The sequence below is a fragment of the Loxodonta africana genome, chromosome 13 (assembly GCF_030014295.1).
Source record: "Loxodonta africana isolate mLoxAfr1 chromosome 13, mLoxAfr1.hap2, whole genome shotgun sequence".
Lineage (NCBI taxonomy): Eukaryota > Metazoa > Chordata > Mammalia > Proboscidea > Elephantidae > Loxodonta > Loxodonta africana.
The window spans coordinates 51,710,226-51,735,466 of NC_087354.1; the positions used below are offsets into that span (position 1 = coordinate 51,710,226).

At 41.6% G+C, this 25,241-nt stretch overlaps 2 protein-coding genes across 4 annotated transcripts in view; one reads left to right on the forward strand and one right to left on the reverse strand.

The window, feature by feature from the left end:
• The window catches only part of SNX1 (sorting nexin 1), a 39,358-nt gene extending 37,686 nt beyond the window's left edge, over positions 1 to 1,672 (reverse strand). The window contains exon 1 of the mRNA XM_023558330.2: positions 1,643 to 1,672. Within this exon, the coding sequence (XP_023414098.2) occupies positions 1,643 to 1,657 (15 nt within the window). The 5' untranslated portion in view covers positions 1,658 to 1,672. The remainder of the gene's footprint in view (positions 1 to 1,642) is intronic.
• On the forward strand, positions 167 to 24,296 carry CIAO2A (cytosolic iron-sulfur assembly component 2A). 3 transcript variants are annotated; one of them, XM_023558331.2, is made up of 6 exons: positions 1,824 to 2,183; positions 2,880 to 2,942; positions 8,597 to 8,761; positions 17,181 to 17,230; positions 19,606 to 19,651; positions 23,825 to 24,296. In XM_023558331.2, exons 1-6 carry the CDS (start codon positions 2,060 to 2,062, stop codon positions 23,920 to 23,922), a joined length of 546 nt encoding a protein of 181 aa, XP_023414099.1. In that variant the 5' UTR covers positions 1,824 to 2,059; the 3' UTR covers positions 23,923 to 24,296. The 3 variants fall into 3 exon arrangements, with proteins under 3 accessions (XP_023414100.1, XP_023414099.1, XP_003418396.1); XM_023558332.2 differs by lacking the exon at positions 19,606 to 19,651 and having other exon boundaries at positions 167 to 2,183; XM_003418348.4 differs by lacking the exon at positions 2,880 to 2,942 and having other exon boundaries at positions 1,836 to 2,183.
• The last annotated feature ends 945 nt before the right edge of the window (positions 24,297 to 25,241 follow it).

Sequence of the window (25,241 nt, forward strand, 5' to 3'; positions counted from 1 at the left end):
AAAGCGTTCCAGCGAACCGAGGAGTGGGAGGGCCGCCACGGACCCTGCGGGACCTGCGGGGCGGGGCTTAGGCGCTGGGGGCGGGGCCGGGGCGGAGGGCTCCCTCCCCGGACACCTGACCCCGGGCCAGAACGCTGAGGTCTTAACAAGGGGGACCGAGAGAGCAGAAAAGAGGGAGCCGGGGCCACTCCGGTCCCTACGGCCCTTTGCGCTCCGGATAGCTTTAGCTTCCTAGGGAGATTTCGTTTGAATAAAGGAGTCTGAGTCCTGGTGGCGTGGTGGTGAAGAGCTCGGCTGCTAACGAAAAGGTCGGCAGTTCCAATCTACCAGCCGCTCCTTGGAAATCCTCTGGGACGGTTCTTCTCTGTCGCTATGAGTCCGCATCGACGGCAACGGGTTAGGGGTGGCTAAAAATGTTTGATAAACCTCTACATGCCACTTACTGAGCAGATAAACCCTCAGATTCCATAAATATTTCTGGTTGAGGTCTCTACACAGACTGCACAAAGTATCGGCATTTATTCTTTGGACAACATTCAGTTGATGCATTCAGGAAATACCTACTGAGCATCTACTGTGTGCCTGGCACCCCGCTATGTCCTTGAGATACATAAATAAGCTCCTCGCCCATTAAGCGTTTACAATTTAATGATGGAGACAGGCATGTAAATAAACAATTTAACATGTTCAATAGTATGATGTGGTTTGGGAGAACACTGGAAAAGATCCCCAGTTCTGGTGGGAGAAGTCAGGAAGCTTCACAGAAGAGATGAAGCTCACAGGTCCTAAATTTGGTTGGAAGTTAGGATTATCTTCTCAATTGCTGTGGAGTGCACACGGAGTGGAATAGATAGCAGGGAAATTATTAATCTCGGAACAAAATTTTCCTGGAACTTAAACTATTTACTGATTGTCTGGTGAGCCTACAGTCTGAATCAGTTAAACAAGTAAGACTGGAGTTTAAAAGTAAATGGGATATGTAATCATGGAATAACTCTGCAAACTAATCCTGACTTTCTTCTCAAAAGAGACGAAGCTTGCAATCAACTCTGACAAAATGGTTTGGTTTGTTTCCAATTGCAAACTCCTTCACATCAGCGGTTGGCTCTCTCACCAGGTCTGTTCAGTCACTTGAAGGTAGGGCTATCTTTGTATTCTCGGCATCCACAGGCCGTGCAGGGGAAATTAAGTACCCAATAAATGTTTGAGATTTGAAAGAAGAGATGGATAAAACGTCTAACATTATCAACCTGGTTACTGGCATCCATCACGGACATGAATACCAAAGGGCTTAAAACATTCTTTTTAGCATGGTGATCTCCAATCATTTTCAACCATCTCTTCCAGGGAAAGTTCTCCCGTTCTAAGTTGTCTTTGAAGGCACTTGGCAGAAAAACTCAGTCCAACGGGAGTTGTGCTGTACTGAGGCCCTATGAGGCGAGAAAACCCAAAAACACTCCCCCGTCAAAGCCTAACCAGTCTGACTAGGTTCCCAAGACCTCCTGTTTCACAGCAACGGAAACTCACTTCCGGCACGACCAGGAAGTAAACGTTTCGTCTGAGAGTGGCTCCCTCGGAGAACTAACAGTCTCTCTGTACATGCTTCTCCAGCACTAGAAACCAAAACCTTCTCTTCTCCTACCTCTTCAGGATTCATCCTTAGCTTATCTCGAGAGCTGAATGAAGCAATCAGTGGCGGATAACCGACGGTTACACTCCCCCTCTTCCCGGCGGAAACTACAAGTCCCAGAATACAGCTCTCGCTCTTCCGAAGAAAACGACCCATACGTCCCAGCAGGCAATGCGCCTCACGGGCGACGAGTTTTTTTTTTTTTTGTTCCGCGGAAACTGAGCAAGGCATGCTGGGGCTTGCAGTGCTTGCGGCGCCCTTCCTTAGGTCTTCCGCGCTACTCCGTCCGGTCCTGCCTATTATCTGTTCCCTGGACCCTTTAGGCTTTTCTTGGCCCGTTTGAAGATCAGAAAGTTTTAAGTTCGGAGACCGGCTGCTGAAAGACGGTGGCTCGGGTGGGACGGTCGCCAGGGATGGCGGAGCGTGAGGATGGAGCGGTTGTCCGGGCTGCTCTCCTGGACGCTGAGCAGAGTCCTGTGGCTCTCGGGTCTCTCTGAGCGGGGAGCTGCACGGCAGTCCCAGATCATGGAAGAGAAAGCGCTAGAGGTTTATGGTAATTAATTTACCCAGGGGTGCGTTTGGCTTTATACGTGAAGGCGGGAGTTGGGCGGAGTGGGACAGATGAGGGCCTCGCCTTGAGGGCTTGGAGTGGAGACCCGGGTTTTTCCCGGGTTTCGTCGGGAGAGTGGGAAGTTTTTTTCTGGGGTCCTAAGTCACGCGAGGATGTGGGAGTCCTGGGCTTTTTCTAAACGTGAGACAAGCCGAGCCTAGAGGTCTTAAACGCTTCATTGGCCTTGTCCGCCCCAAGCCCTCGTGGCCATCCCAAGACTTCTGGGCAGAGCAGGAATCTAGGGTGCGTGGTTAGGAAGCAAAGCTACGCCCAGCCGCCCCAGTGCACTCCTTGAGCCATCTTGCTTATCCCGAGTCCCTGGACACGCACTCCTACCCCCACGCGGAGGGCAGTGGTGGGTCACGCCAGATTTGGCGACTGGCCCAAGGTCACAGCCACTCTTGTGGCGAAGTCAGTAGGCAGAGGTCACCGAGAGAAGAGGACGAGATAGTTTCTCATATCTGGGCCTCACGCTTACAGTTTCTTTAATACAGCCCTGAAACCTGGAGTACTGTATGTGTGTGTGTATATATCTGTATTTTTTTAACGTATGTTTTAAACCTTTTCTTAATTTAACACTTGAGGCCATCTTCATTGTACAGATGAGGGAACTAAGGCATAAAATGCTTAAACACCTAGGTAGAGGTCACACAGAATCGGAATCAACTCGACGGCAGTGGTGGTTTAGAGGTCACACAGAGGGTAAGGATCAGAGTCCAAACCTAAAGCCCATGTTTTCTGATCCCAAACTTAGTGCACTTTCTATCACTTCTCAGTTGCCTCATGACTGTCCTTTTTTGGAATTATGTGGTGTTGTTTTTGAAAACTAAAAAGATTGGATCTAATGTTCCGAGATTCCTGCTGCCCGCAGGTGCAAGATCTAACCATGAGAATACAAATATAATTCAGGTAAGCATTACAGAAGAAAGTTGGGGATGGGGAAAGCTTTTGGAGCTAATTAGTTCGAGGCAGGTCTTACTTAATCAAACCCAAACCAAACCAGTTACTGTCCAGTGGATTCTAACTCATTGCAACATCAAGTATTGCAGAGTAGAACTGAGCTCCATAGGGTTTTCAAGGCTGTGACCATATGTTGCAAGTAGAACTATGATCCAGAGGGTTAAGGCTATGACCCTTCGGAAGCAGATCTCCAGGGCTTTATTCCAAGGAACCTGTGGGTGGGTTTTAACTGATGACCAGTGCTTAACCGTTTGTGCCACCCAGGGACTCCCTAAGCAACCTTACCAAACCAAACCCATTGCCGGCGAGTTGATTCTGATTCATAGCAATCCTATAGGACAGAGTAGAACTGCCCCATAGGGTTTCCAAGGAGCAGCTTGGTAGATTCGAACTGCCAACCTTTTGGTTAGCAGCCTGACGTCTTAACTACTGCGCCACCAGAGCTCCTAAGCAAACTGAGCCAGATAATTATGAGTGGAATGAGGTCTGTGAAGTAGTTGGGCACATTCCTGTCCTGCCACACCTCTGTTGACCACAGATCTAAGGGCATTGGGATGCAACTTTGGAAGAGATGATTTGCACACCAGCTTACTACACTGAGGGAAACCTATACATGTAAAAATATCTATAGTATGTAGTAGAAGGCTATGGGCCTCAATAAGAGTTAACAGAAATTCTGAGGAAAGAGAGACACTAATTTCTGATGAGGGAGGGGAGATCTGGAAAAGCTTTAAGGAGCAGAGTCACTTGAGTCGAGTCTTGAAGAGTAAGTAGGGCCTGGGATGTATAGAAAGGAGACCCGGTGGCACAATGGTTAAGCAGCTTGGCTGCTGACAGGGCATTCGAACCCACCAGCCGTTCTGTGAGAGAAAGACGTGGCAGTCTGCTTCCATAAAGGTTACAGCTTTGGAAACTTAATGGGGCAGTTCTACTCTGTCCTATAGGAATCAATGGCAATGGGTTTGGTTTTGGGTTGGTTTGGATCTGTAGAGGATCAGGTCGAGGAAACTAGAGCAGAAGAATGGAGACAGGAAAGTAACATGTTTAAAGAATGGCAGGTAGTTGGAGCTACAAGGTAAGTTTGTGATTAAAGGAGGAAGCATGGTAGAAGGTTGTTTCATAGAGTAGGCTGGAATTGGATATTGGAGGGTTTTAAATACAAAGATTGTACATCAATGCAGAGCCGTAGAAGAATTTTTGTCAGGGGAGTAATGTGAGGAGAGCAACATTGCTTTCTTTCTAAAGAACTAAATCCAAATTTCTCAAATCATTAGCGAACTAGAGAAGTTTAATAAGGGGTGAGATTTAATTTCAGGGTTGAGTAGCATATGCAGAATATAATACAGCTTGTGTAGATGAGCTTATATGGAAGGCATAGGATGAGGGGCAGAAAGGTTCTTTTCAAAAACTGTTTTCCAGAGCCCGGTGATGTCACAGCCTTGAGAAAGAGCTTTATCCTTTTCCCTGCCTACATTTTCGAATTCTCACTTATGAGCAAGTGAAAAGCTTAGGAGATAGCTGTTAGAAGGTACAGTTTAATTGACTTGTTTTTCGCAGCCGGATTTCTGATCAGAGGGGTGCTATAAATAATAGAACAAAACCTCGGGCTTGAGAACATCAAGCCCATCCTATATGAACTTCCTCTGCTTCTGTACTTTTCTGCCTCAGTATTTCTCTGTATCATTTTCCTTCTCTTCATCTTTTTCTCCAACTTAGAGTAAGAAGGAAATCTTGTCCCCTCCCAGGTCAACCCAGTTTCCCATTTTCTTGATTCTGTTCTCTTCTGTGTATTTATTACCTTCCTTCCCACTGCCCCTCAATTACATTTTCAGTCCCTCTTCCTCTGTTTGGAACCCTGGTGGCACACTGGTTAAGAGCTTGGCTGCTAACCAAAAGGTCAGGGTTCGGCTCTACCAGCCATTCCCTGGAAACCCTGCGGGGTTATACTGTGTGCTACAGGGTCCTACGAGTTGAAATCCAGTGGGTTCCTTTTTTTTTGTTTTTTTCTTCCTCAATTTGATCCTTCCCCTTAGGCTATAAAACATACTCAAGTTTCCTTATCTTTGTCATTGTTCTGGCTTCCTCTTAAAGCTACTGTCCTTTCTCTGCCCTTCCCTGCCAAGGCCCTAGGACTGCATTTTTAGTTCCATCTTGCTTCCACTCTTGCAAACTGGCTTCCGCCTTCACCTCTTTACTGAAACTGCTTTCTTACAGGCTACAAATCAAAGACCTGTTCTAGCTCTTGCCAGCCTGAATTTTTCTAACATTTAATATTGTTAACTAGCCCTCATCCCTTCTCTACTTCTTGCTTTTCTTTCTTCACTCATCCATAAATTAGGTATTTCCCACTGCTTTATCTTTGGGTTTCTTTCCCTTTACACCAGTGGTTCTTACCCTGTCCTGCACTTGAAATAACCTGCGGATTTTAAAACTCTAAATGCGAGGCCACGTGCCAAACCAATTACATCAGAATCTCTGCAGCTAGGACCCAGATACCAATATTTAAAAAAAAACAGTGTTTTAGGTGAAAGTTTACACGGCAAATTAGGTTCCCGTTTAACAGTTTTTATGCAGATTGTTCAGTGACATTGGCCACATTTTTCAGTGTGTCAACATTCTCATTATTTCCATTCAGTTTATTCTTTTTGCATTAATCTAGCTTTCCTGCTCCTCCTTAGCTTCTCATCTTTGTTTTAGGGTAAATTTTGACCATTTGGCCTCATATAGTTGATTATTTAAGGGAGCACAGTACTCACAGGTGATATATTGTTTATTTAATAAGCCAATTTATTATTTGGCTAAAGGGTAACCTGCAGAAGTTCCAAGTTCAAAGGATATCTTAGGATGATAGTCTCAGAGGTCGCTGTAGTCTCTGTTGGTCTAGTAAGTCAGGCCTTTTTTTAGGAATTTGAGTTTTGTACAGTGTTTTTCTCCCTTTCTATTCAGGGCCTTCTGTTGTATCCCTGGTCAGAACAGTTGGTAGTGGTAGCCAGGCACCATCTAGTTCTTCTGGTTTCAGGCTAGATGGGGCCATGGTTCATGTCAGCGGTTAGTTCTGTGGACTAGTTTCTTCTTTGAGTCTTTGGTTTCTTTCATTCTCTTTTGTTCCAGACGAGTAGAGACCGGTAGTTGTATCTTAGATGGCCGCTCACAAGCTTTTAAGACCCCAGACACTACTCAGCAAACTGGGATGTAGAACATTATCTTTATGAACTGTTATGCCGGTTGACTGAGTTGTTCCACAAGACTATGGTCCTAAGCCTTCAAACCCAGTAAACCATTCCTGCGAGGTGTTTGGTTTTGCTAGATGTCAGTATATTTTTTTAAAGCATTCCTGGTGACTCCAACGTTCAGTTTAGGTTGAAAAACTACTGTTCTCTCTCCTTTGTGAATCTCATGGGTTTGACAGCTACTGTAGCCTTGGTGCTCTGTTAAATCCTGTGCCACAGTTCAGTGTCTGGAAGGTTCCACCAGGTTGCCCCTTCCAAAACTAAGCCCATTGCCATTGAGTTGATTCCGACTCATAGCGACCCTATATGACAGAGTAGAACTGCCCCGTAGGGTTTCCAAGGAGCGCTGGGTGGATTCGAACTGCTGACCTTTTGGTAAGCAACTGAGGTCTTAACTGCTGTGCCACCGGTGCTCCAGACAAAAAAAAAAAACCAAACCCAGTGCCGTCGATTCCGACTCATAGCGACCCTATAGGACAGAGTAGAGCTGCCCCATAGAGTTTCCAAGGAGCGCCTGGTGGATTCGAACTGCTGACCCTTTGGTTAGCAGCCGTATCACTTAAGCAGTACGCCACCAGGGTTTCCAAGTGCTCCAGATTGCCCCTTAAGTACCTGAAAATCATTATGTATGGAATTGAACTCATTTACTCCAGCCCCCACCTGAATTTTTTCCTGGGTTCTCTATTTCTCTTTATTCTAGCACCGTTCTCCCAGACACTTAGACTTGAAATCTGAGCCATTTTTTTTCTTTCCTTGTCTTCTGCACCCAAATAGTTACCAAATTTAGTTGATTCTGCCTTTGAAATTACTTCTTTATCTGTTCCCTCCTCTTTATTACAATTGTCTTGTGTTTATTTTAGGCCCATCTTTTCAGCTGGTGGAAAGCCTAGTGGCGTAGTGGTTAAGTGCTATGGCTGCTAACCAAAAGGTCGGCAGTTTGAATCCACCAGGTGCTCCTTGGAAACTCTGTGGGGCAGTTCTACTCTGTCCTATAGGGTCGCTATGAGTAGGAATCGACTCGAGAGCAGTGTGTTTTTTGGTTTGTTTTTTCAGCTGGTATTCCTGGCTTTTCTCTTTAGTTCAGAGTCTGCATTGGTGGATGAGTTACCAGCCAATCGGGTGCTGTCCATGTCACAGCACAGTGCTGTTCATAGCACTCCCTTGCTCACAACTTCGTGACAGCCTGGCGTTGCCTGTAGCCTGTTGTAAAAGACTCTTGGTGGTCTGGCCCAAACCGTGTATCCTACTACTCCCCTTCACTTGTGCTGGCTTCCAGGCAGACTGTTTGTTCTTTACTTTTCTTCACCTTAAATACCAGACATTGAAGTGTTACCCATTTTTGAAGGCTTAATTCAGATTTCACTTCCATACGGCTTGATACCACATTCTTCTAAGCTAAAGTTAACTCATCCTCTTGAGCTTCTTTGACACTTTTTTCATTCTTATCGTATTCTATCTTGATTTTTAACTATTTAATAGTAATTGATAATATTTTCAAGTGTGTGGCTCTGTACACTTTAAATGTATTGTTTAATATTTACAACTTTGACGTAAATTTTTGTCTTTATTTTATAAATGAGGAAACTGAGGTTTAGAGAGATGAACTAACTTGTCCAAGGTCATAAAGCCAGTAAGTGGCCGAATCTGAATCTCCGTCTGTCAGTCTTCAGAGTACATCCTCTAACCATTGTGCTACACCGAGTTTCCCTAAACCTTAATTTCTCCGCCACAGTAGTGCCTAGCAGAATTGTCTGCATAATAACATTTCAGTAAATATTTAAATATTCAGTAAGTGAGTTTAGAATCTTCTCTTATCAGTGGCTGCTCCCTACCTTTCCCTTTGCATTTGAATGAGGTGAGCATGCCCACCTGAAATTGGCACAATACCTACCCCCACTACCTTGTTGAGCCTTCATATATCCAGACTGGAAATGGGACACTCCTAAAGTGTTGGATCCAAGAAACTGAATGTGGTCTAATAATAACCCGAGAAAACAGTTTCCTCCAAAGGAAATTAGTAGTGCAGATTTCTGTTGGAAACTTGGGGCACTGTTGTACTTTTTGCTTAAACAAAAAGAAGTCAGTGTTTGGATTAGGATTGGCAAAATCAAGCTTATTTGGAATATACTTTTTTTTAATGTAACACTGTCTTTGATACTTTTTTAGATTTGATTCGAAATATCCGAGACCCAGAGAAGCCCAATACTTTAGAAGAACTGGAGGTGGTAACGGAAAGTTGTGTGGAGGTTCAGGAGATAAATGAAGACGACTATCTGGTTATTATCAGGTTCACGCCAACAGTACCTCATTGCTCCTTAGCAACTCTTATTGGTGAGATTATGTACATATATTTTTTATTTTATATGTATATATATATAATTTTTTATGGTTAAATCTTTTTTTTTTTTTTGATTGTGCATTAGGTCAGAGTTTACAGAGCAAATTATTTTCCCATGCGATAGTTTGTACATAAAGTGTTCTGTAACCTTGTTTTCATCCCCTGCAGTAGTATGTCAGCATTCTCCCCATTTCTGTCCTAGGTTCCCATTTCCTTTCATCCTGATTTTCTACCCCTTCCTACCTTCTCATCTTTGCTTTTGGGCAGATGTTGTCCTTTTGATCTCGTATAATTGATTGTCCTAAGGAGCACATTCCTCTCGGGTATCATTGTTTATTTTACAGGCCTGTCTGTGGTTTGGATGAAAGGTGGTCTCCAGGTGTACATATGGCTTAATTCTAAATTATTTTTGCTAATACTGACACAAAATAAGAGTTTATACCATGTGTCACACTTTATGGTTTGCATACGTTCATCTTCTGTAATCCTCACAGTTAGCCTGCGAGGGAGTTAAAATATTATCTTCATCTTAAGATGAGGAACCTGAGGCAGTTTAAGTGACTTGCTCAGGATCGTCTAGCCAGGAAATGGTGGAGCTGGGGCTCAAACCCAAGACCTTGACCCCAAACCTATTTCTCCTTTTGATATACCATGATCCTTGTTTGATGTGCACATTCCCACAGACGATGGAGTCGGCCTCTCTCTTCAGTTGTGGAGGCTGGAGAGGGCACTGTCAGACTAGGACTGTTGACTTCACCACCTTCTGTTTTCAGCTACTGTGTTGGCTTCTATGTAGTGTGGACAAAAGCCCAAGTGGGAGGGCACTTGTGAGGCAGTTTGCTACTCGAGGGAATACATTTCTAGTGTTTTGGAGTAGTTAGCAGTAAGATAGACAATAGGTATCTTTGAACATGTACTTTATTATATATAGTGAAAAGGGAGTTTATTTCAAACGAGATGTCCATCAGAAGGGGACTGATTAAATAAATGATGGTGTATATAAACAATAGGGAGCCCTGGTGGCACAATGGATAAGCGCTTGTCCGCTAACTAAAAGGTTGGTTGTTTGAACCTGCCAGCCACTCTGTGGGAGAAAGATGTGGCAGTCTGCTTCTATAAAGATTTACAGCCTTGGAAACCCTATGGGCAGTTCTACTCTGCCTGTAGGGTCGCTATGAGTCAGAATTGACTCAACAGCAATGATTTTTTTTTTTAACATAAACAATGGAATCGTATGCTGCTATGAGAAAGAATGAAAAAACTTTCCATGTGTTGATATAGAAAGATCTCTATGACATACTGTTAAGTGGTAAAAGCAAGTATAGTATTGCTACCATCTGTGTAAAAAAAGGCAAAAATACACATTTGTATTTAAAAATTTTTGAATCATGGGAATATATTACCTTTTGAAAAATAAATTTAAAAAAGGATTGAAAAAGGAAAAATGTAGAAAGGGGTTATATTGGAAAGATAAGGGAATGTCACAGAAACAAAGTACAAGTAGTTCTGCAGAGCCTCGTGGGAACGGGAAAGTTGTCAGGCTCTGTGTGTGTGTGTTTGGTTTATAGAGCTGTACGCTCTCTTTAGTTTCTACCCACTCTTTGTTTATGTATGGCCCCATCAAAGGTGCTACCAAGTGGCAACATTGGTTCCTAATGGGTATCAGTAGTTTCCAAATCTGGTTCCATGTTGCCATCACCTGGGGACCTTTTTAATACAGATTCCTGGAGCCTTTCACAAGACCTAATTCAGTAGAGCTGGACAGCCTTTAAGGAGCCCTGGTGGTGCAGTGGTTAAGCACTTGGCTGCTAACTGAAAGGTAAGTGGTTTGAACCCACCAGCCACACCTCAGGAGAAAGATGTGGCGGTCTGGTTCTGTAAAGATTATAGCCTTGGAAACGCTATGGGGCAGTTCCCCTCTGTCCTGCAGGGCTGCTATGAGTCAGAATTGACTCTATGGCAGTGGGCTCCCCCATCCTGTGCTGCAGTCTGCAAGGTACCACAGGCATGAAGCCAAGGAGATCATGGGGCTTGCTTTGCGTGTTTTCCTTCTCTGAGGGATCAAGCCCTGTGTTGCCTTGGGTCCAGTGTCTGAAAACAGTTGCTTCATATATCTTGTCTGGTTTGTGGTTGTTTATGGTTTTGGTGGGGGAGCCTTTAAGTCTTTAAACATATTTATTAAAGCTGATATAAAGTCCTTGTCTGCTAATTCTAACCTCTGTCACCTCAGGGTTTATTTCTGTTGACTGATTTCTACCCTGGATATGGGTGACATTTTTCTGCTGCTTCACATCAGTGATAACTTTTTGTGTTTTGGATATTATGGATGCTATACTGCTTATGGTCTAGATTGTGTTGTCTCCCTTTAAGTAATGTTGAGTTTTGTTTAGGCAATGAATTTATTGGCAGATCATCTTGAAGGGAGTCTACTGCAGCCTTTATTTTAGGGATAAGAGACCTGTACCTCAAGTGTGGCCTTCAGGGATCTCATTTGAATGCCTGGGGTGTGTGATGAGATCTCTCTTACATTCTAGCTCATCACAATCTTCTTTGCCAGTACTGTGTGACCTCCAGAAGAGCCACTGAGCACGTAGCTCCTGAATGAATAATTGTTCTCTGGTCGGGCCTCACAGTCTCACCCTGTACATGTGCAGTTCAGTATTTAGCAAAGATGCCTATGCGGATTCCTGGGGCCTTTTCTCTGTACAACTCTCTCGTCTTTGGGAGTTGTACAGAGAAAAATTTTAGCCACTTCAGCAGCCTGTAACTCTGAGCTCTGCCTCCTCAGTTCTGCAAGACAGCTTGGGCTCTCCCATCCTGTGCTGCAGTCCAGAAGGCACCACAGGCATGAAGCCAAGGAGATCATGGGGCTTGCTTTGCGTGTTTTTCTTTCCTAGGGATCATGCCCTGTGTTGCCCTGGGTCCAATGTCTGAAAACAGTTGCTTCATATATTTTGTCTGGTTTATGGTTGTTTATGGTCAGTGGGCATGTCCAGTACTAGTTATCCCATAAGGTATGGAAGAAGTCTCAGACCTAGGATTCTGTATTAAAAACAAAAACAAACAAAACTCCCCAGTTGATTTTTATGAATGACCAGTCCTGTACCAGCGCCAAGATTGGCATTTGGGAATCATTAATGTAAATGTTTGACATAAGGGCCCTAGAGAGTGAAGATTTTAGGTGCTTCCTAGTATGTTAAAATGTGTGTTTCAATTATTTTTTCTCAGGCTAAAGACAAAAAACAAAACAAAACCTCTAAGCAAATATTGAACTATAATTAATAGGTTTCTTTTTCACAGAGGTTCCCTCAGGCTAAAGACAAAAAACAAAACCTCTAAGCAAATACGGAACTATAATTAATCGGTTTCTATTTCACAGAGGTCAGCAAGCCCAAACTACTTTCTGTACATTCTAGGATTGAGCAAATAAATAAATATATTACAATTGGTGGGAGCCAGGTTTCTCCTGTTAGAGAATGGAGTTACAAATATGGAAAAGGGGAGGATCAAATGAACCCAGTGGTGCTGGATTGGAAGTGAAGATACCAGTGTGAACTCATGGGGTTAATATATGTAGACATCTAGACATAGAAGAAGACGTAGGATAGGAACAGAAATAGACATGTATGTGGTGGTTATATGTGTATTTATGATACATATGTGTGGGTGTATGCATACGTATGTATTTTATTGTTTTATAAAATATCGATGATTCTGGAACATCTTGTGCAAATAGTAAGTGGCCAAAGAATGATGGGGAGGTATCAAAAGTCACAGTTACTGAATAGAGAGTCCCTGAGCCCACGTTAATATAAATGAATAGATAAATGCTGTTGGAAAGCTCTCTTAGCTGAAGTCCAGCTAATAAATGCAGAAGGAATGATGGAACTGGAAAAGCACCATTTGGCAGCCCGTCACAGTGGGTGGAGGTGCAGTGACAGTATTTACATAGCCTCAGAGTTTCTCACCACGAGATACTTACTGACTCCTAAGGGTAAAATAGTAACTTTAAAGTGGAGAAACCTGCCAGACACCACCGTAACTGAATGATCAGAGTTAACAAGTGCCACCAATGAGGTGAATTGACAACATTCTACATTCTGATGTGTTGCCTTCAGAAAAACTCAGCATCACTTCTTGGCATTCTGATAAAAAACGTATAATCTGAACCTAATTATGAGGCAGTATCAGGTAAACCCAAGTTGGAGGATAGTCAAGAAAACCACTGGTCTCTACTCGTAAAAATATTAGTGGTATGACATAGTAAGAAAGATTCAGAAACTTTTCCAGATTAAAGGAGACTAAAAAAACATTGACAAGGCCCTGGTGGCACAATGGTTAAGCGCTCGGCAGCTAATCGAAAGATCAGTGGTTTGAACCATGGGCTTTGTGGGAGAAAAGACCTGGCAATCTGCTCCTGTAAAGATTACAGCCTAGGAAACCCTATGGGGCAGTTCTGCTCTGTCCTGTATGGCCATTATGCATTGGAATCAACTGGATAACAAACAACAAAGAAAGATGACCACTAAATGTAGCATATGATCTTGGATTTTCTTTTGCTCTAAAAAGACATTATTGGAAGATGTAGTAGTATTATTGATATTAATTTTTTTGATTTTGTTAATACTGTGGTTATGTAAGAGAATTTTTTGGTTTTAGGAGTACACTGAAGTATTTAGGGGTAAACTCTTAAATGGTTCAGAAAAAAGAAATGACTGTATATAGAGAAAGACAAATAAAGCAAATGTAATAAAATGTTAACCTTTGAAGAATCTTTGGGAATTTTTTTTTTTACCAGCAACTTTTCTCTAAGTCTGAAATTGCGCCCCCCCCCCACCAAAAAAAAGTGTGAAACAGAAATTGTCCCCAAACTAGCGGTCTAAATTAGAGTTATTTTAAGGGCCAGTTCTCAGGCATGTGAAATAGTTGAGTGGTCTATGCATCTGCTACAGCTCAGGTCAGTGTTTTACTATTGTTCCCACTATTGCTGTGATTTCTGTTGTAAGGATTAATTACTAGAATGAATGAAATATATGAAGAATGGTTTTTATTTCTCATTAAATATTATCCTTTAATTACATAGTCATATAGGTTACATACTAATCGTATACCAAATCTGTTGCCATTGAGTCATTCCTGACTCATAGCGACTCTATAGGATGGAGTAGAACTGTCCCTACGGTTTCCAAGGAGCAGCTGGTGGATTTGAACTGCCAGCCTTTTGGTTAGCAGACAAGCTCTTAACCAGTACACCACCAGGGCACCATATAAATATATCATAATTCTTTTTAACTCTTTAGACTTTCATAGTTGTACATAATATTGCAACGGACAACTTTATACATTAAACTTTTTATACATCTCTAGTTATCCTCACGATGAATTTCCTGTCAGTAGAATTATTGGATCAGGTGGTGTAAATGTTTTTAAGCCTCTTAGTACATATTGGCAAATCCTTTTGGAAAATACTTTAGCAGTATGTGCAAAGAATCATTGAAAAGTTTATAGTCTTTGACCCAGGAATTAAGGAAATCATTTCATAGGAGAAAAACAGTAGCATGTACAAACTTTTGTAGTAAATTCATAATAATGAAACCTGGACAAAACTATCATATCCATGAATAGGGAAATGGAGCCAATATGATGGAATTTCATGTTGCTGTTGAAAATAATAAATAGAACCAAAGAATCAAAGTGTCTCTGTGGGAAATGTTTGAAAGAACTTGAACGTTAAACTGAATTTGCATTCTGATTACAGTTATCAAAAAAGCTGTGTTTATGTGGACAAAAATGCACAGAGAATATGAAATGAAAATAATTGTTATGTAAGGGTGGTAAGATTAGGGTATGGTTTATATTTCAGATATGTGCACTTCTTGAGCAAAGTTTTGTTGTTTTTTCTGGCCTGTTATAGGTTTCAGTTAAGACCTTTGGCTTTTAAAGAGTGATGCAGTTGTGTACCGCAGTAAATGTATTCAGAGTATGCGATTGGGAAATTCAGTGAAACCCTCTTTTTGGCTGATGTGCTGAGGGCATTTCTGATAAGCAGGTAGTTCTAGCAGGGAAAGGTGCTTGAGGAACTTACCTTGGTTGCTTAGGTTGTCACCTACTGAGTTACTCTGTGAGGAATTCCAAAGACAAGGAAGACTCAAAGGGGACAGGTGAGTAAGGCAGGGAAGCCAGTTGATACGCATTTGTGTTGGGTTAGCCCAGAGATGAATGGCTGAAGGCAGCTGTGGTACAATGGGGAGGGCATAGCATTTGGAGTCAGAAGGTCTAGGTTCAGTTCCCAGCTTTGCTGCTTGTTGGCTGTGTGTTGTTGAGCGAATCTTGGCTTCTTGGCTGTAAAATCAAAGTGATAAAATAGTAATACCAAAAACCAAACCCAGTGCCGTCGAGTCGATTCCGACTCATAGTGACCCTATAGGACAGAGTAGAACTGCCCCATAGGGTTTCCAAGGAGCACCTGGCGGATTCGAATTGCTGACCCTTTGGTTGGCAGCCATAGCACTTAACCACTATGCCACCAGGGTTTCCAGAATATTGGGCACTTACTATGTGCCAGGCACTGTTCTAAGCACATTACATAGCAATTTATTTACCTGTTTTGCGGATAAGAAAGCTGAAATGCAGAGAGGTTAAGTAACTTGCCCAGGATCACACAGCTAGTATGCAGAAAAGCCAATTTTGAATGTCAGGCATCTCTCTCAGTTAATACTGGCTCCCTTGAGGATAATGGTGCTCAGGAGAGTGCTTTGTGAATTATGAAGCAGCTGTTATTTACTTGGTGGGTGAAGCATCTGCCAACAGTGATTTTAACCATATGGATGCTCAGATGGTACACAAATAACAAATTAAGGAGATAAGCATGGAGGTGGGGGAGGAGAACTCCCCCAGATGTGCTTTAAAGCAGATCCTCTAAAATGAGACCCCCTTAAGGAAATGATTGAGTCTTTTTAGAGTCCACTAATATTTGTTATGAAACTGCTATGCTCCATACTCTGAGCTAGGCCCAGTCTTGCTCCAGTCTCGCCTAATTCTTTTTCCTATTCTAGGGCTTTTCAAATGATTCTGTTAGATAACCTAATGGTGTGAAGAAGACCAAAAGCAAATTAATTTCATACCTCCCAAAAAGACAGGTAGTCTAGCAATTATATTTTACAGAGTTGGGACAGTTTGGGTTTTTATTATTATTGTTTATTTTTGATCAAACCAAAATACTAAGAAAATGTTCTCGATAGGATAACAAGCCCTTATGTTTTTTGGGGGAGAGAAAATAAACTTCTCTGAGTAAAAGCATTCTGACTCTGCTTCTTCAAAGCTCATTACTGAAACACTCTTTTCATAATAAGAGCAGTTTGATTTATCTTCTGTCTAGAAGTATGGATTTAGTTATAAATTCATTCCTTATTTTGAGGTGGGGGAGAAGTGGAACATTGCCACTAAGATCAAGCCCAGTTTTGATTTCTCCTTCAAGTCTCAACTGGAAAAAGTATTGAATTTAGCAGTGAGGTGATAAACTGAACTTCAGAGGTGCTTGTTTTAGGGAAGGAGTTCTATTTGTATCTTGCAGACATAGAGGATTCCAAAATTGAGAGGTTTCTTATGGCCCTTTTTAAGTGGCTCTTACTTAGTTTTACGTCTTGCGTGGCCTGGCCTGTTGTGAACGTTTCAGTAAAGTCTGGAGAATGAACTGACCTGTGCTTGGAGACAGATTGATGTAGTATAAAGGGCCTGCGTTTTTCAGTGGTCTTGGGTTTCAGCTGCAGGTCTGCCACTTTATTATATCGTTGTCCTTGGGCAAGTTACTTTGTGACCTCGGTCTCATAATTTGTAAAATGGGGCTGGTAATACCACTCTCACTGGAGGATCATAAGGAATAAGTAAGACTAAGTGGCTAGCATGGTGCAGGACTCAGAGGAGACCCTCAATAGATGTTAATTCTTGTCTCTCCTTTTGGAGGGAGCCCCGGTGGTGCAGTAATTAAAGCACTTGACTGCTAATCGAAAGGTTGGTGGCTTGAACCCACCTGCCGCTCCGTGTGAGGAAGATATGGCAGTCTGCTTACGTAAAGATTTACAGCCTTGGAAACAATATGGGGCAGTTCCACTCTGTTCTACAGGGTTGCTATAAGTCAGAATTGACTCGAAGGGGTGGGTTTTTTGTTGTTGTTGTTCCTTTGGCGTCACTAGCAGTGCCAGCAGCCCAGGAGCTATCCTTTAAGTCTACAGGGGGTATCCTGACTCTCCATGCACGATGGTGAGAGACAGAACAGTCGTTTATACCACCGGAGTGAGCCAGAGCTGTTCTCAGCCCCTGAATTGTATGGAGGCACCTAGATGCTGCTGTATGCTCTTTCAAAAACCAACCAAAAGAAATAACTGGAACTTTTTTTTTTTTTCCGCTCTACAGGGCTGTGCTTAAGAGTAAAACTTCAGCGATGTTTACCATTTAAACATAAGGTAAGGAAGATTGACTTTTTGTTGTTTTTAATAATAGTTTCATTGAGATATAATTCACATACCACATACTCCACTCATTTAAACTGTACAATTCAGTCGTTTTCATTGTATTCACAGTTGTACAACTGTCACCACTATTAATTTTGGAACATTTTCATCACCCCGAAAGAGACCTTGTGCCCATTAGCGGCAACTTCCTGTTCTTCCCCTCTTCCCCCTCCCCTAATACCAAGCCCTAGTCAACAACTAATCTCTCTCTTTTTTTTCTTCTTGCAATTATTACCTGAACAAAGTGGGTTGTTTGTAGTACCCAAAGCCTGGAATTCAACCATTTCCTACAGCCCGGATTCTGTTGATTTTTGTCCCCATGTCATTGTACACATCCTTTTGCCTCTTGTATTTCCTATAAATCCTAGTTAGATCCAGATACTTGATCAGATTCATAGTATTTTTTTTGTTTTACTTTTTTCTTAGCAAGCTCATTTCATAGGTGGTATTGTATGCTTCCTGTTGTCTCACATTAGGAGACGGAATAGCTGATTGTCTTTTTGTGATGTTAAAATTGATCAGTGGACTCAGGTGTTGTCAGCCTGATCTATCCATCTGTTATAAAGTTCCCTTTCAGCTTGTCGTTTTAGACTTTTAACAGCCATTGATGATCATTTCTAGAATGGGTTAGCGTTATGCCACTAAGGGAATGTCTATGAGCTGTGTCTTTTAAAGAAAAAGTGAACTAGATGGTCTCTAAGGTCTTTTCACTCTCTAATAGGCTGATTATTTTCACTCATGGGAAGCATTTATCTCAGCAGTAAATAAGAACTAGTTCATATGCTCCAGTGTTTTCTGGAGAGTAGACATGTCATCATCACTCCACCACCACCCGTTGCCATTGAGTCGATTCCGACTCATAGTGACCCCATATGACAGAGAGTAGAATTGCCCTGTGGGGTTTCCAAGGCTGTAATCTTTACAGAAGCAGACCGCCACATCTTTCTCCTGTAGAGTGACTGGTGGGTTTGAACTGCCTACCTTTTGGTTAGCAGCTGAGCACTTAACCATTGTTCCACCGGGGCTCATTTATATATTAGCATGCCCTATCTGCCAAGGGATTAGCAATAATTTCACGTGTTTGTCCCAAAAGCTCTGGTTTGTGGCGGTTAGCTAATTTGAAGAGGTACAGCAGACCAGAAGGAATAGCTTAACCAGTAGGATACTTGAGGATAAATTCAGGAAGATAACAGTGAGTGAGAAAAGGAGGGCGCTGAAAACTGTATATATTGTGACCCCGTTTTTGTAAAACAAGCAAAATGAAAAGAAACCTCCAACCTTGGTGTGTATGTGATATGTATAAACCAAACCCAACCCAGTGCCGTCGAGTCGACCGACTCATAGCGACCCTATATGAGTGTGATATGTATGTACGCATGTATGTGTGTGTGTCATATGTATGTATGCATGTGTATGTGATATTTGTGTATGCACATATATGTGTGTGATACGCATGTAGGCATGAATATGTGTGTGATATTCGTGTATGCATGTATGTGTGCGATGTGTATGTAGGCATGTATATGTGTGATATTTGTGTGTACGTGAAATGTGTTTGCCCATTTGTATGTATATGTATGTACGCATGTATATGTGTGTGATATTTGTGTATAGATGTATATCTGTGTGATATGTACACATGTATGCGTGTGTGATATTTGTGTGTACATGAAATGCGTGTTTGCCCGTATGTATGTATAATCTGTGTAAGATTATGAGTATAGGGAAAAATACAGAAGAAATTACATTAGATTGGTAACTTGGCTTTCCTGGAGGGTGGGGCAGGAGGAAGTTAGATACTGATTTGGAAGGAAGAGGTAGAACCTGGGGGAGCGATATATCCACCAGTAAAATAACAGGTATGACATCTCGTTTGTATAAAATGGTATTTGTGCATTGTTGTTGTTAGGTGCCACCGAGTTGATTCCAACTCACAGTGACCCCATAGGGTTTTCTTGGCTGTAATCTTTATGGGAGCAGATTGCCAGGTCTTTCTCCTGTGGAGCTGCTAGGCGGGTTTGAACCACCAGCCTCTCGGTTAGCAGCATAGTGCTTAACTGTTGTGCTACCGGGGCTCCTTATTTGTGTGTATATATAAAAAATTAGTGGGAATGCCCCACACAACCCTTCCCTAGATGAGCAAAATAAAAAATCTTGCTAATTTCCATCCTCGTTTTAGAGAAGAACATGAGAGCGTCGTCCCTAAGTCTTGGATATCGGAGACAGATTTGGGCTCATGTTCCTAGACTCTTAAGTCCACTGTGCATCTCACCTCACTTTCATCTTCAAATGCTTTAATGTCTGCTTTCAATATATGTTCTTTCCAGTTGGAAATCTACATTTCGGAAGGAACCCACTCAACGGAAGAAGACAGTAAGTGAATCCTGACGTAATAAAGAACAACTTCAGATAATACTTTATGCTGGATACCAGGTCCTTCTGCCAGCCAAGTGATATTTGCAAAAAAGTGCAAAATGAGTTCTTAGCACTTCTTTCACAGACGGAGAAACCCAGGCATTTCAAGGAAGTAATTTTTTTCCAGGGTTATGTAGTGGGATTGTGGGTGAAATAGAGCCAGGCCCTGTGGGTGTTGACTGATTTAGGCCAGTGGTTGCACATCTGTAAAGAATATCTAGCTCTAGGGACTTTGACTTGAGCTCTAAAGAGGGCTTGATTCTTTATCTTTAGTGGAAGGATAGACAGGTGTGTCCTTGAAAGTCAGTGAATTTGATGGGTCTTAGAAGGTCTAGCAATAACGCTTTAGAGAACCTTGGGTAGGTGTTCTCTGTCTGGGTTAATGTGTCAAATGAGTGTAGGGAACTTTTTTTATATAGCAGACCTCTGGTCTACAGACAGGAATCAACCAGTAGCTACTTAAAAATAGCAGAGGCAGGGTCTGGGAAAAGCAAAAGACAGAATATTGTACATGACCTACTGGTTACCTTAAAAACAAAAAAATTTATCTGCAAATGATAAAGAGCAAATAATGAGACATACATTTAAATTGCATGTTGTGCCTCACTTTCATCGCTAGGTAATTGAGAAGTTGGAAGAACGACAGCAGAGCAGGGAAAGAAAGACATAGGCAGAGCATAAGAGCAGCAGTAAGATAGATACGGAGAGTAAGACAGTAACTCAGAAAGGCACCCCAGGGACAGGGAGAGATGCACAGAAACAGACACAGAAGAGGTACAGAGGGAAGCCCACTGCTTTCAGAGGAGCAGCCATCAAGGTATTGCCATGGAAACTCTTAAAACCATGCTCTGTTTTTACAGTTCCAAACGTGGATTATTTAATCCTCATGGGCTACATTTATTCAAACCCTATAAGCCGACAACTTGTACTTCTTAATTCAAAGAATAAAAGAGTTTAGGTATGCCTAAATCCACCTTGGAGCATGGGTGGCACAGTGGTTGAGAGCTCAGCTGCTAATCAAAAGATTGGCAGTTTGAGTCCACCAGCTGCTCCTTAGAAACCGTGTGGGGCAATTCTACTCTGCCCTGTGGGGTTGGTATGACACAGAATCGACTCGATGCCAATGTTTTTTTTTTTTTTTATCCACCCAAGTTGTTCTTTTGAAACACCTCTTAATTATAGAATCTGATGAGAATAACAGTATATTTTTTAAAATTTTTTATTGTGCTTTAAGTGAAAGTTTACAAACCAAGTCAGTCTCTCATACAAAAGCTTATATATACCTTGCTATATCCGCCTAATTGCTCTCCCTGTAATGAGACAGCACACCACCTCCCTCCACTCTCTCTTTTTGTGTCCATTCGGCCAGCTTCTGACTCCATCTGCTCTCTCATGTCTCTTCCAGACAGGTGCTGCCCACATAGTCTCATGTGTCTACCTGATCCAAGAAGCTCGTTCTTCACCAGTATCATTTTCTATCCCATAGTCCAGTCTAATCCCTGTCTGAAGAGTTGGCTTTGGGAATGGTTCCTTGTCTTGGGCTAACAGAAGGTCTTGGGACCATGACCTCCAGGGTCCTTCTAGTCTCATTCAGACCATTAAGTCTGGTCTGTTTACGAGAATTTGGTGTCTGCATCCCACTGCCCTCCTGTTTCCTCAGGGGTTCTCTGTTGTGTTCCCTGTCAGGGCAGTCATCCGTTGTAGCCGGACACCATCTAGTTCTTCTGGTCTCAGGCTGATGTAGTCTCTGGTTTATGTGATCCTTTCTGTCTCTTGGGCTCATAATTACCTTGTGTCTTTGGTGTTCTTCATTCTCTTTTGCACCAGGTGGGTTGAGACCAATTGATGCATCTTAGATGGCCACTTGCTAGCATTTATTACCCCAGAAGCCACTCTCCAAAGTGGGATGCAGGATGTTTTTTAATAGATTTTATTATGCCAATTAACCTAGATGTCCCCTGAAACCATGGTCCCCAAACCCCCGCCCCTGCTTACGCTGGCCTTCGAAGTGTTCAGTTTATTCAGGAAACTTCTTTGCTTTTAGTTTAGTCCAGTTGTGCTGACCTCTTCTGTATTGTGTGTTGTCTTTCCCTTCATGTAAAATAATTCCTATCTACTATCCAATTTTTTTTTATCCAATTAGTGAAAACCCATCTCCCTTCCTCCCTCCCTCCCCCCTCTTGTAACCATCAAAGAATATTTTCTTCTCTGTTTAAACTATTTCTCGAGTTCTTATAATAGTGGTCTTAGAATTGACTCAAGGGCACTGGGTTTCTTTTTTTTTTTATATACAATTTTTGTCCTTTTGCAACTGACTGATTTCACTCAGCATAATGCCTTCCAGATTCCTCCATATTATGAAATGTTTCACGGATTCATCATTGTTCTTTATCGATGTGTAGTATTCCATTGTGTGAATATACCATAATTTATTTATCCATTCATCCGTTGATGGGCACCTTGGTTGCTTCCATCTTTTTGCTATTGTAAACAGTGCTGTATATCTGTTCATGTAAAGGCTCTTAATTCTCTAGGATATGTTCCAAGGAGTGGGATTGCTGGATTGTATGGTAGTTCTAATTCTAGTTTTTTAAGAAAGTGCCAAATCGATTTCCAAAGCGATTGTACCATTTGACATTCCCACCAGCGGTGTATAAGTGTTCCAGTCTCTCCACAACCTCTCCAACATTTTTTATTTTGTTTTTTGGATTAATGCCAGCCTTGTTGGAGTGAGATGGAATCTCATTGCAGTTTTGATTTGCACATCTCTAATGGCCAGTGATCGTGAGCATTTCCCCCGGTGTCTGTTAGCTACCTGAATGTCTTCTTTAGCGAAGTACCTGTTCATATCCTTTACCGGTTTTTTAATTGGATTATTTGTCTTTTTGTTGTAGAGTTTTTGCAGTATCATGTGATTTTAGAGATCACACACTGATTGGAAGTGTCAGAGCTAAAAACTTTTTCCCAATCTGTAGGTAATCTTTTTACTCTTTTGGTGAAGTCTTTGGACGAGCATAGGTGTTTGAACAGTATTAAGTTTTATGATTTTTAAAAAAAATTTTTATTTAGTAAGTAGTTATTGAGTGCCTCTTGTGTGTAGGTACAGTGCAGCCTTTGAAGTGTATCCTTGTCCTTGTGGAGCCTGTGTGGTAGCAGGAAGAAACTGAATAAATTGAAATTATCTAGATAGAGTAATATGTTTTCTTCATAAGACATTTCAGCAGCATCCCAGAAAAGTCAGTGTTAAGAATATAGACGTTTCTCTTTTCAACTTTTCTATCCAAGAGTGCAATTAGCAAATTATAGACAGCAGATAATGTGAAGTTTCATGCAGACTGAATTAAAAAAAAAAAAAAATCCAATAGATTAAGAGGAAGAGACGTGAACAGAAAATTCACACAAGAAGAACTAATAAATAAACGTGGAAAATGTTCTATCTCTTAATCCAAAACCCCTTGCTCTTGAGTGGATTCCAACTCATAACGCAGGAAAAGCAAATTACAACAATAATACGGGGTCACTTTTCCCGTGTGTGTGTTTAATAATTATACCAGGTATTGGTGGCAAAACTGATAATACTCGTGTATTGCTGTTGATGATGTAAATCGGTAAATAATTTGGGGAAGTAATTCAGTGATACGAATCAAACCATAAAAATACTCATACTTTTGATCTAATAATCCCACTTTCATGAATTTTTCCAAAAAGAAGGCTGTGTGTTTAAAGGTGCTGATTGTTGTACAGTCTTCATAATTAATTTAGAACTCTTGTAATTTTTGCTGTGTTACATAACCCTATAGTTTTGAAAATGCACTTAAGGGGAAATAGAGCAATTTTCAAAATTGTATTTACTCAGAATATAACTATGCAAGAATATATGGACAAAGACTGAACAGAAAGAAGTTAAAATAGACGTGGCAGTGTGGTAGGATTATGGTTTTTTTTTCCCTCTCTCTTAAGTTTGCCTTTTAGTACTTGGAAATGGCATTATGAGTAAGTAGCCAACAATAGCTTCATTTAAGTTCTCAAAGAGTTAAATAGCAGGGTAAACATTTTACCCAGCTAATAAAAATACTATCTGTCCTTTCCTGTTGACACAGTTCTGCTAACTGTTGTCTGTGTGTTTTGCAGTAAACAAGCAGATAAACGATAAAGAACGAGTGGCAGCTGCAATGGAGAACCCCAACCTCCGGGAAATCGTGGAACAGTGCGTCCTTGAACCTGATTAATAGCTGTTTTAAGAGACATTGAACTGTAATTATTTGATATATTTGTTTAAACTCTTTGTAAAATGTAAAAGACTCATGTTTAATACGTAGGTGATTTGTACCTCAGAAGATTTTTTTTAAAGAATTATTTCCAAGCAAGATTTAATTGTAAGATAGTACCTAGTTTGTTCAGGGATAACCTTCTCAGGATTCGTAACACTTAAGTGATCAGACAGAAATATTTTCTAGTTATTATGTTTAAGATGAGTTACTATTTTTCTGATGCTTGTTCTATACAACTACTTTTCATGTCAAATGTCTACTGTGCCCAGATGTGTTCAGTTGAAATCATTATTCTGTAAAATATGAATAAACCGAGATGATTCTTGTAGTGATTCATTTTAGAATGTTTTTTATTCAGTAATAGATTTTTGTGTAAATGTAATGTCATTTCCTTAAAGATGTTTCCAGAGATTTATTTTTGCTGATTGTGTAGAATCAGAGATTTGAGAACCTCTAAGAGATCGTCAAGCCTAGGACCTGCCCTTCCTCCAAGGGTGGTCCTGGACCTGGTTATATATGAGAACAGATGTGAAGAGGTCAGATGGCACATCCAGTTTTGAAGATCAGGAAGTTCCCTCAAGAAGCGTTAGGTTAAACCAATCTAAATTTATGGTCTCTTCTTTATTTGTAGTTTGTTCAGTTTGCTTTAGGGGATAGTGGCCATTTAATTGCAAAAAGGTGTGGTTGGAGGCATAAGAAGGTTTGGTAAGCAGCTTCCAAGATAGCCCCCAGTGATCCTCGCCTCCTGGTACACATGCCTTTGTATAGTTTCTTTCCGTATTTAATCAGAGCTGGTCAGTGTGATCAATAAAGTATGGCAGAGGTGACAGTGCATGACTTCTGGGGCTACATCATAAAAGGTGATGCTGTTTCCACCTTGGTCTCTTGTATTACTCCTTCTCCGGGAAGCCAGCTACCATGTCTTGAGGACACTCAGACGGCCCTTTGGAGGATCCCGCGTGGAATGGAACTAAGGCCTCCCAGCAATGACCAGCACCAACTTGTCAACCATGTGATGACCCACTTGGGAAGTGATCCTCCAGCCTCAGTCAGGCCTTCAGATAGCCACAGCCCTAGTCAACATCTTGACTGGAACCTCATGAAGCTCCTGGGCCAGAACTGCCCAGCTAAGCTACTCCCAAATTCCTTACCCACAGAAGCTGTGAGAAGTAATGAATGTTTGTTGTTACTTGATGCCACTAAGTTTTGGGGTAATTTGTTACGCAGAAGTCAGTAATGAACATACAAGCTGTTAGAATGGAACTCTTCCTGCCTCA